The following is a 15,960-nucleotide window of genomic DNA, read 5'->3' as shown; positions in this document are numbered from 1 at the left end:
AGAAAGCCGCCCCCCGCACAAAAAATTCCCCCCATGTATTCCCGACGGCCGCACAGAGTCCTCCATTATACCGCATGCAGTAAATGTCCTGGGGCGGTCCCATTTACCTGGGCTCGGCTTTCCTCGGACAGGAGGGGGTGGTCCCTGCTCAGCTGGGCTCGGAAATGCTGCTCGGAAAGAGGGGCGGTCCCTGCTCAGCTGGGCTCGGCCATACTCAGGGGGAAGGGGGCGGTCCCCGCTCTGTTCACTTCGGCTGTGCTCTTCCCTGCTCAGCTCACTTCGGCTGTTCTCGGCTATGCTCGGGTGGTCGGTCTTGACGTCGGAGGTACAGTCACAGGCTCAGTGAAATAACAAGTAAGCAGCAAGCACTGACCGGCAAATGTATTAGAAGAAGGATGCTCACTATGTCCATAGCCCCTGTCCCTGTCCATAGCCCCTGTCCCTGTCCATGTCTGCAGCCCCTGTCCCTGTCCATGTCTGCAGCCCCTGTCCCTGTCCATGTCTGCAGCCCCTGTCCCTGTCCATGTCTGCAGTTCCTGTCCCTGTCCCTGTCTGCAGCCCCTGTCCCTGTCCAAGTCCGCAGCCCCCGTCTATGTCCACAGCCCCTGTCCATTTCCGCAGCCCCTGTCTGTGTCCACAGCCCCTGTCCATGTCCGCAGCCCCTGTCCCTGTCCATGTCCGCAGCCCCTGTCCCTGTCCGCAGCCCCTGTCCATGTCCGCAGCCCCTGTCCCTGTCCATGTCCGCAGCCCATGTCCGCAGCCGCAGTCCCTGTCCATGTCTGCAGCCCCGTCCATGTCCGCAGCCCCTGTCCATGTCTGCAGCCCATGTCCATGTCCGCAGCCCCTGTCCATGTCCGCAGCCCCTGTCCCTGTCCATGTCCGCAGCCCCTGTCCATGTCCGCAGTCCCTGTCCATGTCCGCAGCCCCTGTCCATGTCCGCAGCCCCTGTCCATGTCCGCAGCCCCTGTCCCTGTCCATGTCCGCAGCCCCTGTCCATGTCCGCAGCCGCAGTCCCTGTCCATGTCCGCAGCCCCGTCCATGTCCGCAGCCCCTGTCCATGTCTGCAGCCCATGTCCATGTCCGCAGCCCCTGTCCCTGTCCATGTCCGCAGCCCCTGTCCCTGTCCATGTCCGCAGCCCCTGTCCATGTCCGCAGCCCCTGTCCATGTCCGCAGCCCCTGTCAATGTCCGCAGCCCCTGTCCATGTCTGCAGCCCCTGTCCATGCCCACAGCCCCTGTCCATGTCCGCAGCCCCTGTCCCTGTCCATGTCCGCAGCCTCTGTCCCTGTCCATGTCTGCAGCCCCTGTCCCTGTCCATGTCTGCAGCCCCTGTCCCTGTACATGTCCACAGCCCCTGTCCCTGTCCGCAGCCCCTGTCCCTGTCCATGTCCGCAGCCCCTGTCCCTGTCCGCAGCCCCTGTCCATGTCCGCAGCCCCTGTCCATGTCCGCAGCCCCTGTCCCTGTCCGCAGCCCCTGTCCATGTCCATGTCCACAGCAAATATTTTAGTACACCATTTGGTTCAGAATATATTTTTCTTGTTTTCCTCCTCTAAAAGGTGCGTCTTATGGTCAGGTGCGTCTTATAGAGCGAAAAATACGGTAACTATTATGTCTCCATACCCTGTAAACAGTAATTTCAGACATTTTTTTTTTCCTTTACAACTCCTTTAAGTATGTTCCCTGGGTGTGTTCTAACTGTAGGGGGGGGGGGTGGACTGACATGGGGAAATGGCTGATCTTCTGTTCATACATTGTATGAACAAAAGATCAGCATTTCTCTCCCTGACAGGACCGGGAGCTGTGTGTTTACACACACAGCTCCCGGTACTCGCTCTGTAACGAGCGATCGCGTGTGCCCGGTGGCGATCGCGCCTGCCGGGAATGCACACGCGCCCCTAGTGGCCTGCGGGAGAGCCAATGTATAGCTACGGGCTCTCGCGCAGGGGAGCCGACCTGCCACCGTATAACTGCGGCGGCTGGTCGGCAAGCAGTTAAAGGCAAGTGGTCCTAAACTTTTGATCAGCTGAAAAACAGCCTGTTTCAGTTTAATCGTTATTTTCAATTAATTGAATGCTCAAAAAATGTTTTGTCTCACTCTCATTTCTTCTTGTTGCATGTTGAAGCTCTACTTGGAACCTTGTTAAGATCCAACAATGTAAAATACATTTTTTTGCCATTTTTCGAGTGGTCTTAAACTTTTGATCAGGACTATATAAAATTCAGATTAAAAAAACATTGAACTAAAGGCTGCAATGTAACAAAATAGGTAAAAAGCCAAGGGGGAGAATACTTTTGCAAGGCACTGTATATAGGCAATCAATTATAGAGGTCGACCGAAATGGGTTTTTCTCTGGCCGATATTTAGAAATCGGGCGGCCGATATATGATGCCCTGGCTGGCACCAATTGGCCCTGGCAGGTGGCACTGGCAGATGGCACTGATTGGCTCTGGCAGGTGGCACTGACAGGTGGCACTGACAGGTGGCACTGGTTGGCAGGTGTCACTAATTGGCACTGGCAAGTGTCACTAATTGGCACTGGCAGGTGGTACTGGCTGGCTCTAATTGGTACTGGCAGGTGGCACTGGCAGATGGCACTGATTGGCACTGGCAGGTGGCACTGACAGGTGGCACTGATTGGCACTGGTAGGTGACACTGATAGGTGACACTGACAGGTGGCACTGGTTGGCAGGTGGCACTAATTGACACTGGCAAGTGGCACTAATTGGCACTGGCTGGCACTAATTGGCACTGGCAGGTGGCACTTACAGGTTGCACTGATTGGCACTGGCAGGTGGCACTGATTGGCACTGGCAGGTGGATTTGACAGGTGTCACTGGTTGACACTGACAGGTTTCACAGCCATAACTGTGTGAAACGGAATGCTCTCTGCAGTGCCGCGGTGTGTGAAACTGTATGGAGAGAGAGAGACGAGCTGACAAATTCAGCGTGATGTCGGAGGTGGGTGGGACCCAGGGTGAGCGGGACCCAGCAGCTATCCAGCCAATGATTGGGCTGTTTAAGAAGGGGGTGGGCCACATACACCTAGCGGCTTGCCCATATCCCATCACATTGGCTTGTGATGGATAGCATGGTCCCACCCACCCGGGTCCCGCCCACATCCAACCTCAATTTTGACAGCTCCTCTATCTCTCCATACAGTTTCACACACCGCGGCGCTGCTCTGCCAACAGAGTGTGGAGAAGAGAGGAGGAACCCCACGTTCCTCCTCCCTCCTCCACACTCTGCTGGCAGAGGTGCGGCCAGTGTTCAATATCGGCCTAATTGGATAATAATCAGCAGATGCCTATTTCTCCAAAATGGCCAAATATCAGCCGTTATATCGGCCGGCTGATATATCGGTCGACCTCTAATCAATTAGCTTTAAAAATAAACTTCCCAAACTCTGTCTTACAGGTAGCCTGTGACATTGTTTCCCCGTACATCTATGAATATCATATACAGTACATGCGTAAAAAAAAAAGTACTTATATTAACCCCAAATAAGTTTTCTCCGCTGGAGTAAAAACACTTTTTAGCTAAATTTTTCTCATGAGAAAGGAATAGACTGGGTGTGGCCAGCTTTAAAATGGGGTATACATCCAAATCCCCACCCACCAGACCCCACGGGCTCCCAACAAACACTGCTGCAACCGCAGAACTTGGGTGTTCTTTCCCAGAAGCTACCTAGTTGGAGGTTGTTACCACTGGGCTTGCTGGACGAGGGTACTTAAGGGGCGGACGCCATTCTTTTCTCTCTCTCACCTTGTGGCCACTCTGGCCTAAAGTATGTGACAGCTCGCTCGAGGCTTCGTTACTGGTGGTAAGCCCAGAAGCTATTTGGGGCCTACTGGTTTGAGGGTGGTCCTGTGCTGTCTGTCCTGCGGGAAGAAGCTGAGCAATTGAAGGAATCAGGGGGGGACTCATCTTGGAGAGGACACAGCGGAAGGCTGGTATCTCGAGAGGAGCCTGGTGCCTTAATTGGAGGATGCATCCTAACCAATTCACCTCACAGCATTGCCGGGTCGGCTTAAAGGACTTCATTATACTGTGCAGTTGTGTTCGCTTTGGGAAATTCTGATTGCTAAATCCTGTGGCAGAGGATTGTTCAACAGTTACTATCACTACCAAGTCTGTGGCAGAGACTTCTCTTTTTTTTGTTGTTCGTGAATCATCCCGGCTGCTAGGCCGGTGAGAGAGGCTTATCTGGGTGAGCAAGATCCAGTGACAGCAAGTGTACCTGTATCCAGGATCTAAAGTTTTTCAGTGATCTGCACAAGGTACCTGAATTCTCTTAATCCTCCATCCCTCTTCTGCTAACGTTGTGTTTAATAAAAAGCATTGGAAAAGACTCAGTGACAAGCCACCGTGTTCTATGTAATTTCTTAACCCTAGACTTTGAGCCAACATGGTGAACAGTGGGGTAGCGGCAGACCCAAAAACTAACCAGCAGCTCCTACAGTGGTGGTGCTACATAAAAATACAGACAGTAGAGGGAATAAGCTCCCTACTAGGGACGAGCTTCGAGTTCGAGTCTAACTCATGTTCCACTCCAACATTGCCTGTTCGCCTGTTCGGCGAACAACGAACAATTTGGGGTGTTCGTGGGAAATAGAAAAGCCACAGGAACACCCTGTTAAAGTCTATTGGAGAAATCTAAAGTGCTAATTTTAAAGGCTAATATGCAAGTTATTGTCCTAAAAAGTGTTTGTGGACCTGGGACCTGCCCCAGGGGACATGTATCAATGCAAAAAAAAAGTTTGAAAAATGGCCGTTTTTTCGGGAGCAGTGAATTTATTAATGCTTAAAGTGAAACAATAAAAGTGAAATATTCCTTTAAATTTCATACCTGGGGGGGTGTAAAGTATGCCTGTGAAATAGCACATGCTTCCCGTACTTAGAACTGTCTCTGCACAAGTGTCATTTCTGAAGGAAAAAAAGTCATTTAAAAATGACTCGCGGCTATAATGAATTGTCGGCTCCCGGCAATTCAAAGACAATTCATTCATAAAAAATAAAAAAAAAGCGTGGGGCTCCTCCCAAATTTAATTCAGGTCTGGATATTAAGGGGAACTCCAGCGTCAATTTAAAAAAAAAAATGACATGGGGTTCCCCCCCAAGTGTCAATTCCAGACCCTTCAGGTCTGGTGTGGATTTTAAGGTGAACTCCACTCCAAATAAAAAAAAAAATGGCGTGGAGTTCTCCCAAAAATCCACACCAGACCCCTTATTCGAGCATGTAACCTGGCCGGCCGCAGAACAGAGGGGGGGACGAGAGAGCACCCCCCCTCCTGAACCATACCAGGCCACATGCCCTCAACATGGGGAGGATGTCCCCATGTTGATGGGGACAAGGGCCTCATCCCCACAACCCTGGCCGTTGGTTGTGGGGGTCTGCGAGCGGGGGGCTTATCAGAATCTGGAACAAAGGGGACCCCCAGATCCTGGCCCACCCCTATGTGAATTGGTAATAGGGTACATTGTACCTCTACCATTTCACTAAGGAAGTGTAAAGAATTGTAAAAACACACACAGATACACACACACTGTCATGGACTTGGTAGACCACTAGGTGGCGCTAATCGCGCACCGGCGCGCAATAGCGGCAATAGCGCATTAGCACGCACGGGAGCGCGCGTTCGCGGCACGTCGGCGCGCACGGGTGCGCGCAATAGCGGCGCGCGCGGGCACGCGCAATAGCGGTAGCGGCGCGCGGGCACATGCTGACGCCATTTTGGCGCCACTTAGGCTATTTAATGGGGCTCTTCCCATAGCCCCTTGCTGCTCAGTCAACAGCGTTCCTGCTTACCCTACCTGATACCTGTTACCTGATTGGCTTCTGTTTCCTGTGACCTTGGCTTGCCATTGACCCTGCTGTTCTCCGCCTGCCCTGACCTTCGGCTCGTCTGACTTTGCTTCCGCCTCCTCCTTCCAAACGGTCTGCTGCCCGCCTGTTACTGATCCGGCTTGGACTACGACTCTGCTTTGGCTTCCCCTCTGTACCTGATCCGCCTGCCTGTGTTTGACCCGGCCTGCCTGACTCTGCCAGCATCTGTACTACAGTGCACCTCCCACCTGCTGCCTGTTCCAGCCATCTGCACCAAGCTCCTGTTGTCTGCTGTCTTACCCTCCAGCATCTCTGCAGTTCCTGCACAGCATCTTTGGAGTCTTCAGGAGACCACCGCAGACCTGCACGGCACCTTCCTGGCGCTTGTGCGACTCTGAACTCTAGCGCTCCCTGTCTGCTCTACCAGGGGTTCCGGAGTCAGAGGAGCAAGAGTTGCCATTCCCTGCACGCCAGGCTCTGCTCTGTACCAGGTACACCGTGGAAAAAAGTCCTTTATTAAAAATAAAATAAAAAAAATCCAGCGGTGGTAATCCACTCTCGATCCCCGCTCCAATGTTGTCGGTATCCAGCGACGGGTGATCTCCTCTCTGCCGGTGGCCCCGCCTCACCTATATAAGAAATGTCATTAGCTCCAGCCGCGTCATTCGCCAGGCTGTCTCCGGTGGAGACAGGCGGCCGGCGATGCTGCGCTCTGGATCCCGGACCTGGATGATCTTCTCATCGCTGGACAGGAGATCACCCGTCTCTGGATACCGACAACGTTGGAGCGGGGATCGAGAGTGGATTACCACTGCTGTTTTTTTTTTTTTTTTATAAATTACTTTTTTCCACGGTGCGTGTGTTTTTTTACAATGCTTTACACTTCCTTAGTGAAATGGTAGGGGTACTATGTACCCCATTACCAATTCACATGGGGGGCAGGATCTGGGGGTCCCCTTTGTTAAAGGGGTCTTACAGATTCTGATAAGCCCCCCCGCCCGCAGACCCCCACAACCACCGGCCAGGGTTGTGGGGATGAGGCCCTTGTCCCCATCAACATGGGGACATCCTCCCCATGTTGAGGGCATGTGGCCTGGTATGGTTCAGGAGGGGACCCCCACGTTTTTTTTTTTTTCTTATGAATGAATTCTCTCTGAATTGCCGGGAGCCGACAATTCATTATTGCCGCGAGTCATTTTTTAATGACTTTTTTTCCTTCAGAAATGACACTTTGTGCAGAGACAGTTCTAAGTACGGGAAACATGCACTATTTCACAGGCATACTTTACACCCCCCTAGGTACGAAATTTAAAGGAATATTTCACTTTTAATGTTTCACTTTAAGCATTATTAAATTCACTGCCCCCCCAAAAAAATGACTTTTTTTGTCATTGATACATGTCCCCTAGGGCAGGACCCAGGTCCCCAAACCCTTTTTAGGACAATAACTTGCATATTAGCCTTTAAAATTAGCACTTTAGATTTCAAACGTTCAAGTCCCATAGACTTTAATGGGGTTCTAAAGTTCACACGAACATTTGATGTGTTCGCAGGTTCTGGTGCGAACCGAACAGGGGGGTGTTCGGCTCATCCCTACTCCCTACACACCTTTGGACAGCGGCATTGTCAACATGTGGAAAAAGTAGCATAAGATACACTAGAAGATTTAGATGGACTTGTTTAACACATTAAAGCTGAACTCCTGCTAACACTTTTAAGCAGTTACACAGACATTTTTTTTTTCCTTTAGGATAAAGGTATTACATAAATGAATAAAAGCCACCACATCTAAGAATTGGTAAACTGCAAAAATATAAGCAGGGTCACAAAATTTGCCCAGTTTTGCTACGCACAAAGAATTCCAGAGTATGGTCCGCGCCTCTCATTGCTGAGAATTAATTTATTAACTCAAACAAATGCACAAAAATTACAGCTATCGAGATGAGCAGGTGGTATCTAGACTTCTGTTTTTTTTTTTTTTTTAAATCCTAACAACAAATCTTGTTTGTTGCCAAAAGCCTGTTCCTTAAAGAGTTTAATAGCTCAAAAGTTGAAGTTTTACACACAGGTGGATGAGTCAAAGCAATGATTCCTCCCTCCTTTTTTTTGTTCCTGGATGAAGATTAAATCAGAGAGAGAGTTTAAAGGCAAACAGCTTCTGCTAAATTCTTTCTGTAGAAAACCAGTAATGCTATGGTCACAAATGCATTGTAATAAATGTTTATTTGTGAAACAAAGTTTTTATATACAGTAGGAAACAGATATCAAACATAAATGTGAAAATGTGAATAAAATTTACTGAAAACCAATATAGTTCTCATTATATAAGATCCTTTAAACCAAAAGGTGACTTCACAATTAAAGCAGGACTAAACTCTCTCAATCAACATGAACAATTTTTATTCCTTATGATACTAGCATTAGTAAATAGATAGGAAGGTATAATAAATGTACTTATTTTATAAAGTTTTCTTCTCTGGAAGGAAAATTATAAATGGTTTTCAATTTTTTAACAAATAAATATCTGAAAAGTGTTGCGTGCATTTGTATTCAGCCCCCTGAGTCAATATTACCATTTTCAGTTTGTGATGCTCAAATACAGTTAAAGTGGAGTTCCACCCATAAATATAACATTACATCAGTAGTTTTAAAAAAATGTCATTAGTCCGAATTTTTTTTTATTTTTTAGATGCCTTCAAAGTGTTGTTGCTAGGCAGAATAGTTAATCTTCCCACTTCCTGCACCTAGGTGCTTAATGCTTCCTAACCTACACCGCACAGACTCCTGGGAATGTAGTGGGTGTAACTTTCCAGGAGTCTGTGCACTCCCCAGTCTCAAAGAATCATGTGACTTGGACAGCACAGGTGCTGAAACCTGATCTGACACTGCTTGTGCAGCACTGAGCATGTTCGAGATCTGCAAGGTTGAAATCCAGGAAGTCATACAGTCTGTCTTCATGATGCCCACACTTAAGATGGCCCCAGTCAATTTCTATTTTATAAAGTGTCTAAATGCTGTAACAACCTAACAAAACGGACCTTAGTTTACAGACTAACTTTACTAGAATACATTAAGCTTGTGTATTACAGGGGTATTTATATATAAAAAGTGAAATTGTGGCCGGGACTCCGCTTTAAGTTCTGCTTTAGGAACGCACATTGAACAAATCCTGAGAAGAATATGAGCAAAAATACTGCAACAGCAGATATATTGGCATTGATTAATGAAGCAACCAAGCGTATTCTTTGTTTCTTTTATATAGTATATAGACTGTAGAATGAAAGCTGGAACATAAACAGCCCTGTTTTGCCTTTGCATCTCTTTTCATACATATCCGTTTTCTTTCCTCAGATTATCACAACCGTCACCTCTGGACAACATTATTTTCCATTGGGTATTACACACTTTGTTCTTTCATCGCCCTTGAAGAATTTTCTGTACTGATTGCAGTCCTTTTAAAGTCCGACATACTTGTCTGTAGGAAGTGAGAAGGACAGTCAGTGAGTGCACTGAGGAACACTCTTTAATACAGGATGACCTCTCTTATTTAATTTTTACTTACATCTTTAGAGCCTGATGGAAGGGTACCTGTGGTGGATATATCCAGTTTTTGTTTTCTTTGACCACAAATGCTATAGAACAATCTATAGTACGCTTCTCTGACCTAAAAAAATAAGTCAAATACTGTGATTATAAGGAAAAAGAGCATGAATAAATCTTTACACTAACCAGTATATACAGTATATATACAGTATATCTCCACAGTATCTGAATCAAAAGTGAGTACACCCCCTCACAATTTTTTTAATATTTTATTCTATCATTTCATGTGACAACACTGAAGAAATTACACTTTGCTTCAATGTAAAGTAGTGAGTGTACAGCTTGTACAATAGTATAAATTTGCCGTTTGCTCAAAATAACTAAACACACAGCCGTTAATGTCTAAACCACTGGCAACAAAAGTGAGTACACCCCTAAGTGAAAATGTCCAAATTGGGCCAATTAGCCATTTTTCATATGACTCGCCAGTGTTACAAGGTTTCAGGTGTGAATGGGGAGCAGGCGTGTTAAATTTGGAGTTGTCGCTCTCACTCTCTCATACTGGTCACTGGTCATGTACATAAGAGAAATACAAATCGAATAAATATTTGGTGTGACCAACCTTTGCCTTCAAACAGCATAAATGTTTCTAGGTACACTTGCTCACAGTTTGTGAAAGAACTCAGCAGGTAGGTTGTTCCAACCATCTTGGAGAACTAACCACAGATCTTCTGTGGATGTAGGCTGCCTCAAATCCTTCTATCTCTTTTAAGTCTCCCACACAACTGTTTCTCTTTCAGGTAATGAATGTGTTTCTAGTCTTGAGGGGGGGGGCATGCTTTGGGCCGGGGCTTGGGTGCTAAAGAGATCCTGCCAAAGACACATTGGAGGAATATTTCCTGGAGGCACAGGAGCAAGGAGATGACAGAATGAGTGGTTCAACACTGGTGGGGACCAACAAATGGGGGAGACTGCCACATGTAGCCAGTCTCCCTTAAAGACATGATGGGCTTAAGTCTTTAGTCCTTTCCCTGAGAGATCTCCTGAGAGTCAGCCTGGTGTGAAGAGGAAGCCAGGAGGGCTGGTGAAAGAGGCAGATGCAGCCAGTGGGCTGGCAGGGCCTGAAGAGGTGGTGCTGGGATCAGTGACCACAAAGGAAACAAAAGGAAAAGTTACTCCATGTGGGCTACTGTTAAGGCACTGTGAGTTCCTGCCTGTAATGGGCCGTTACTCAGCTGACAAGGAGACTGTCAAGTTCCCCCTGGAGTGTACCAGCAGAGGTTGAGCAAGAGAGAGTCCAAGGGTGTGTAATAGAAAAGTTAAGAGAAGGTTGTATATAGAAAATGTTAGCTTTGCACATCATGTTTTATTAATATAAGCATACCTGTTGATTGAGAAGACAGTGTACAAGGAAGATGTATGCTCCCTGGAGGCTGTTACAGATAGTGAAGAGGTAGGAAAAGATCAGAGCTTGACGTCCAAACTGGAAGTAGCCAATACCCCAGGTACAGCCAAGGATGAAGAGCTGAGCAACGGCTTTGAAAGTCAGCAACCTGTAAGTGGGAGAGATAGTTAGGTGGGAATATGACCAACAATCTTCCATACAGTTCAGAGCTGGTATTTATGAAGCAGTCAGAAAGGCTGCTTATAGGAGTTTGCGCCCCCTATTACTTCCTCCTCTTATTTCCAATGATTTCAGAAGCCTGTGTAGGCAGTTATGGCAATATCAAATATACCATATTATGTATATAAAGGTTGCCAGGTGCTTAGCTGGCCAGGAAGAAGCAACTACAGAGACACCATGCTACAGTTGCTCCATGTGTTTACACAGGACTTCTATGCTGATCTAGCCAGTGCCATTCTGCTTCCATCTGTACAAATACTAGAGAGACTTTGACGCATAACAGTGACGGATTTTGGGAAACTAAGTTCACTGGAGGGACTTGACTATTGTAGCAGATGGTGAAAGACTTAAATTTCAAGGAGGGGAGGTAACAAGGGAGGAATCAGAGGTAGTTTTTGCTGGGCAGAATAAGGAAGGACAGTCTCTTTCTGTGGAAGGACCATGGCAGTACACATCTCAACCTTGCTGTGTGCAGTAAAAGGAGAGAGCCATCATCCTTGAGCCAGAGACCGTGACCTAGCCTATTGAGAGCCGGTTACACAGATAGGAGACCCGCATTGCATTGAGGATACTGCCAGAGAAGTCCCCTGTTGCCAAATATCTGGACTGGAGTTCGCTGTGCACACAGAACTGGTGAGTGGCCGTTGGTTGGCTTTACACTACTGCTGCTAGCAGAGTGAGGCCCCGTACACACGAGAGGATCGATCCGCTGAAATTGATCCGCGGAACGGTTTCAGCGGATAGATCCGCTGGTGTGTACGATCCAGCGGATATTTATCCGCGGATATATTTCGGGCCGACCGATTTCCAGCGGATAAAAATTTCTTAGCATGCTAAGAAATCTATCCGCTGGAATCGGCTCCAGCGGATCGATCCGGTGGTCTGTACAGACTCACCGGATCGATCCGTCCGAACCCATCCCTCGCATGCGTCGTAATGATTCGACGCATGCGTGGATATCCTTATATGACAGCGTCGCGCACGTCGCCACTTCATCATCGCGGCGACGGCACGACACGTCACCGCGGTGTGAATTCGGCGCGGATTTCGATCCGATGGTGAGTACAATCCAGCGGATCGAAATCCTCAGAGGATTTATCCGCGGAAACGGTACGGAGGACCGTATCCGCGGATAAATCCTCTCGTGTGTACCCGGCATCATAGTAATTTCACAACACTGTACCACTGTATACAGACTCCTTAAAGGGGTTGTAAAGGTAAAATAGCTTCCTTTACCTTAGTACAGTCCTCCTTCACGGGCCACCCTGGAACATCGAGTTCCCTGGACCCACGAGCACACTCGGCGGCGTGCGTACCCACTGGGCAGCAAATTTAAAGGGACGTACAGGTACGCCCATTTGCCTGCCCGTGCCATGTTGTCGATGTATATGTGTGTGCGGCGGTGGGCAAGTCAGCATTGTTGGACACTGTTTACTGCTTCTGCCAATTGTGTGTTGTTAAAGCCTGGTGCTTTCTAACTGTTTATTAAGAGCCTTTCCACCAATTTGTTCACTGCTGCTTTGCAACTGAAGTCTAAATTTATGTTAAATCGTGGATGATCCGGTAGAATGAATAAGACTCGTCCTGGTAGGTGACCCTCATGCTGGATCCAATATGGTATGTTGTGGGTGATCCAACATTTGTGCTAGCACAAACCCTTAGATATGTCACGTGTCCTGGATGGAGTCAGCCTCAAAGACCAGGAAAACAAATTCATCAATCATTCACCATTCATTCATTCTACTATCTACTTACCGGGTGTTCTTCAGAGTGGACACATTTGTATTTACAGATGCCAGCCTCTTTCTCAGGAGATGAACAGTGAAGACCAACAGAACTGTGTTTGTCTATTGAAGATAAAGTTAATAACATAAAGATTACATGATATACTAAGAGATCATAAGATCAATATTGAAAAGACTCTGAAGTTGCATGTTATTAAATACTAATAACCATCATTAGTAGCACTCACGGTTTTCTTTAGTGTTCACTAGGTAACTGTTAAATGGCCAATTGCATTGATACCTCGTACACACAATTGTTTTTTCTGATGGGAAAACTGCTATGAGAGCTTTTCATCGGGAATCCTGGCCGTCTGTATGCTCCATCGCAGTTTTTCCAACGGTAAAACTGCCGGACAAAAAAGAGAGCAGGATCTCTTTTTTCCTGGCAGGAAAACCGTTCATCTGTATGGTTTTCCGGCGGGCAAAAAACTGTGCATGCTCAGAATCAAGTATGAGACGGGTGCGCTCTTTATGGTAAAACTAGCGTTCGTAATGGAGATATCACATTCGTCACGCTGCAAATTATTGCATCGTTTAATGCAGCACATGAAAAGCGCGAATCGTCTCTCACCAAACTTTTACTAACACAAGGATCAGCAAAAGCAGCCCAAAGGGTGGTGCCGTTGGAATGGAACTTCCCCATTATAGTGCTGTCGTACGTGTTGTACGTCACTGCGCTTTGGACAGGCGGACTTTTGTCTGAGCGTGTGTATGCAAGGCAGGATGAGAGGAATTCTGTCTGGAAAACCGTTGTTTTTTTATCCCTCAAAAAAAACGGTTGTGTGTACTAGGCATCACAAGACAGGTGTAAATAACTTAGTGAGAACATGGTTGATTGTAAGCAAATTAACCATTTCCAAAATTATGTAGTCAAATAACTTTATATTTTTTTTCTTTGGCTTATATTGGCATAAATCACTAGAATAGAGGACAATGACAATTGGAAGTGCAAATGATGAGGGGGAAATAACTATTCCACCATTCTTCCAAAGAATACAGTAGGAAAATCAAGGGTGCAATCAGTGCAAAAATAAACCCAATAAAACCCCTCCCCAATAATGGAAGCTGAACACTGACAAGATGTATATATATATATAAGGTTATATAAGTGAAAAATATATATAAGTGAAAATATATATAAAGTCCAAAATATGTGAAACGAATTCCAAAAAATGTGCCAAAGAAAGTCAGATTACAAGAATCTTCACCAGGTGATGATTAAAATCCAAACTCAAAGTGATTCCTCCACCAGTAAGAATAGCTACTCTCACCTCCTATAATGGTTGATAACATTTTTTTAGGCATGTACAAAGTATCATGTTTTAATCAGCATTTACTTGCTGCTGATCAAGAAAAATACTACTAGGTGTTAAAAGGCAACTGTCTTGGAGATATACATGTATGGCAAATTCAAATAGTAAAAAGTATGCAGGCTGTTATACTTACAATGATAAAAACAAAGACTGGACCAAGGAAACTCCAAACAATGCCAAGACTGAGCCAGCAACTAGATTGCAAAGAGGAGACCGTTCAGGTATAAGGTAAAATGAACTATGTGGACATAAAAAACAATACAGTACAATACACAAACAAAAACAAAAAAAACAATTAAGGAGATACTCTATTAAACCAAATCGTAAAAAACATAGAATAAAGTTTAAAAGTTGAATTTCACTCTCCAAATTAACATTGATTTTTTTTAATCCTCATGCGGCTAGCATTAGTAAATAGATAGAAAAGTATATCATATTTACTTGTTTCAAACTTTTTGTTTTACATTTCAGGTACTTCCTGGATTCTTGCGAATGAAAATGAGGGGTATGGCGCCAATTAAATACCACTCTGTGTACCAATGCTACTCCTAAAATTAGTGTAAACTAAGAAAGCATGAAAAAGTGTGTGTAAAGAGCGCTAGCTGGACAACCATAATGGAAATAAATTAAATGAATAAAACCAATAATCAATCAATAAACAATGAAACAATACTGCGAATCAATTCATAAGTAGATCAATCGACATATCATGAAAATGAGCATAATTAAGCAATAATCCTAAAAAACTATTGATTAATCAATCTTCAGTATAATCTCCAAACACTGTGCTCCTGAATTAATATGTGCTCCAATACTCCAAAACAATGGTGCTCCACCTGAAGTGAGTATAAAATGTGCTTACCAGATGTACCCGGCCAACAAGTGACCATAAAGCATGATTATCAGAGATAACAAACTCCTTGGCTCAAAGGTCAGTCTCCATTTCCATCAGATTTCCCATCTAATGCCTGGTTCACTCGATTGGAATTTCCGATGGAAAAAGTTAGACAGAATTTTTTCATCGGATATTCCGACCGTTTGTGGGCCCCATCGGACTTTTTTCCGTCGGAGTTTAGAAATAGAACATGTTTTATTAATTTTCCGATGAAAAAAATCCTATCGGAAATTCTGATCGTCTGTGTGGAACTCCGACGGAGAAAAAAACATGCATGTTCAGAATCAAGTCGACGCATGCTCGGGAGAATTAAACTTCATTTTTCTCAGCTCGTCGCAGTGTTTTACGTCACCGCGTTTTGGACGGTTGGAATTTGGTCTTTCCTCCAAACTCGGGTAGGTATGATCACAATCCAATATTGATGCAGGGGTATGTGAAATAGAAAAAAATTCTCCAGTATCATATATCTTTCACAATATTCATCTGTCTCCTTCTCCCATCACAGATTGCTGTTTCAGCAGCCTTGCCAAACTCCAGACACCCACAATAGGCAGAGCAGGGCACCTCAGCAGTTCAACTATTTCTCTGTTTTTAAATTGAGGAAAATTAAAAAACTGTTTCAGGTGGAGCACCATTGTTTTGGAATATTGGAGCACATATTAATTCAGGAGCACTGTGTTTGGAGATTATACTGAAGATTGATTAATTACAGCAATATATGAACTTTTACGTTTTTTATGATTATTGATTTACAATGCACAATTTGATTATGTATTGATTGATCTATTTATGAATTGATTCACAGTATTGTTTCATTGTTTATTGATTGATTCATTTATGTTTTTTTTTTTTTTTTTATCATATTATGGTTTAATTGTCCAGCTAGTGCCCTTTACACACACTTTTCTCACTTCCTGGATTCTTGCCTAGGCAAATTATGTCATACATCCCAGGAGTCTTCAGGAGAGGAAGAGG

The 15,960-nt window shown here is 45.5% G+C and overlaps 1 protein-coding gene across 1 annotated transcript in view; it reads right to left on the bottom strand.

The window, feature by feature from the left end:
• Positions 1-8,903: 8,903 nt before the first annotated feature.
• Positions 8,904-15,960, bottom strand: part of LOC120933234 (adhesion G protein-coupled receptor E1-like) — a 54,807-nt gene continuing 47,750 nt past the window's right edge. The window contains exons 13-17 of the mRNA XM_040346329.1: positions 14,224-14,284; positions 12,749-12,840; positions 10,754-10,922; positions 9,389-9,490; positions 8,904-9,301 (exon numbers count right to left, since the gene is read on the bottom strand). Coding sequence (XP_040202263.1) covers positions 9,224-9,301; positions 9,389-9,490; positions 10,754-10,922; positions 12,749-12,840; positions 14,224-14,284 — 502 coding nt within the window. The 3' untranslated portion in view covers positions 8,904-9,223. The remainder of the gene's footprint in view (positions 9,302-9,388; positions 9,491-10,753; positions 10,923-12,748; positions 12,841-14,223; positions 14,285-15,960) is intronic.

This window comes from Rana temporaria, chromosome 3, assembly GCF_905171775.1.
Source record: "Rana temporaria chromosome 3, aRanTem1.1, whole genome shotgun sequence".
NCBI lineage: Eukaryota > Metazoa > Chordata > Amphibia > Anura > Ranidae > Rana > Rana temporaria.
The sequence above is the reverse complement of the archived record's forward strand: the minus strand, read 5'-3'. Positions and strand labels throughout refer to the sequence as shown.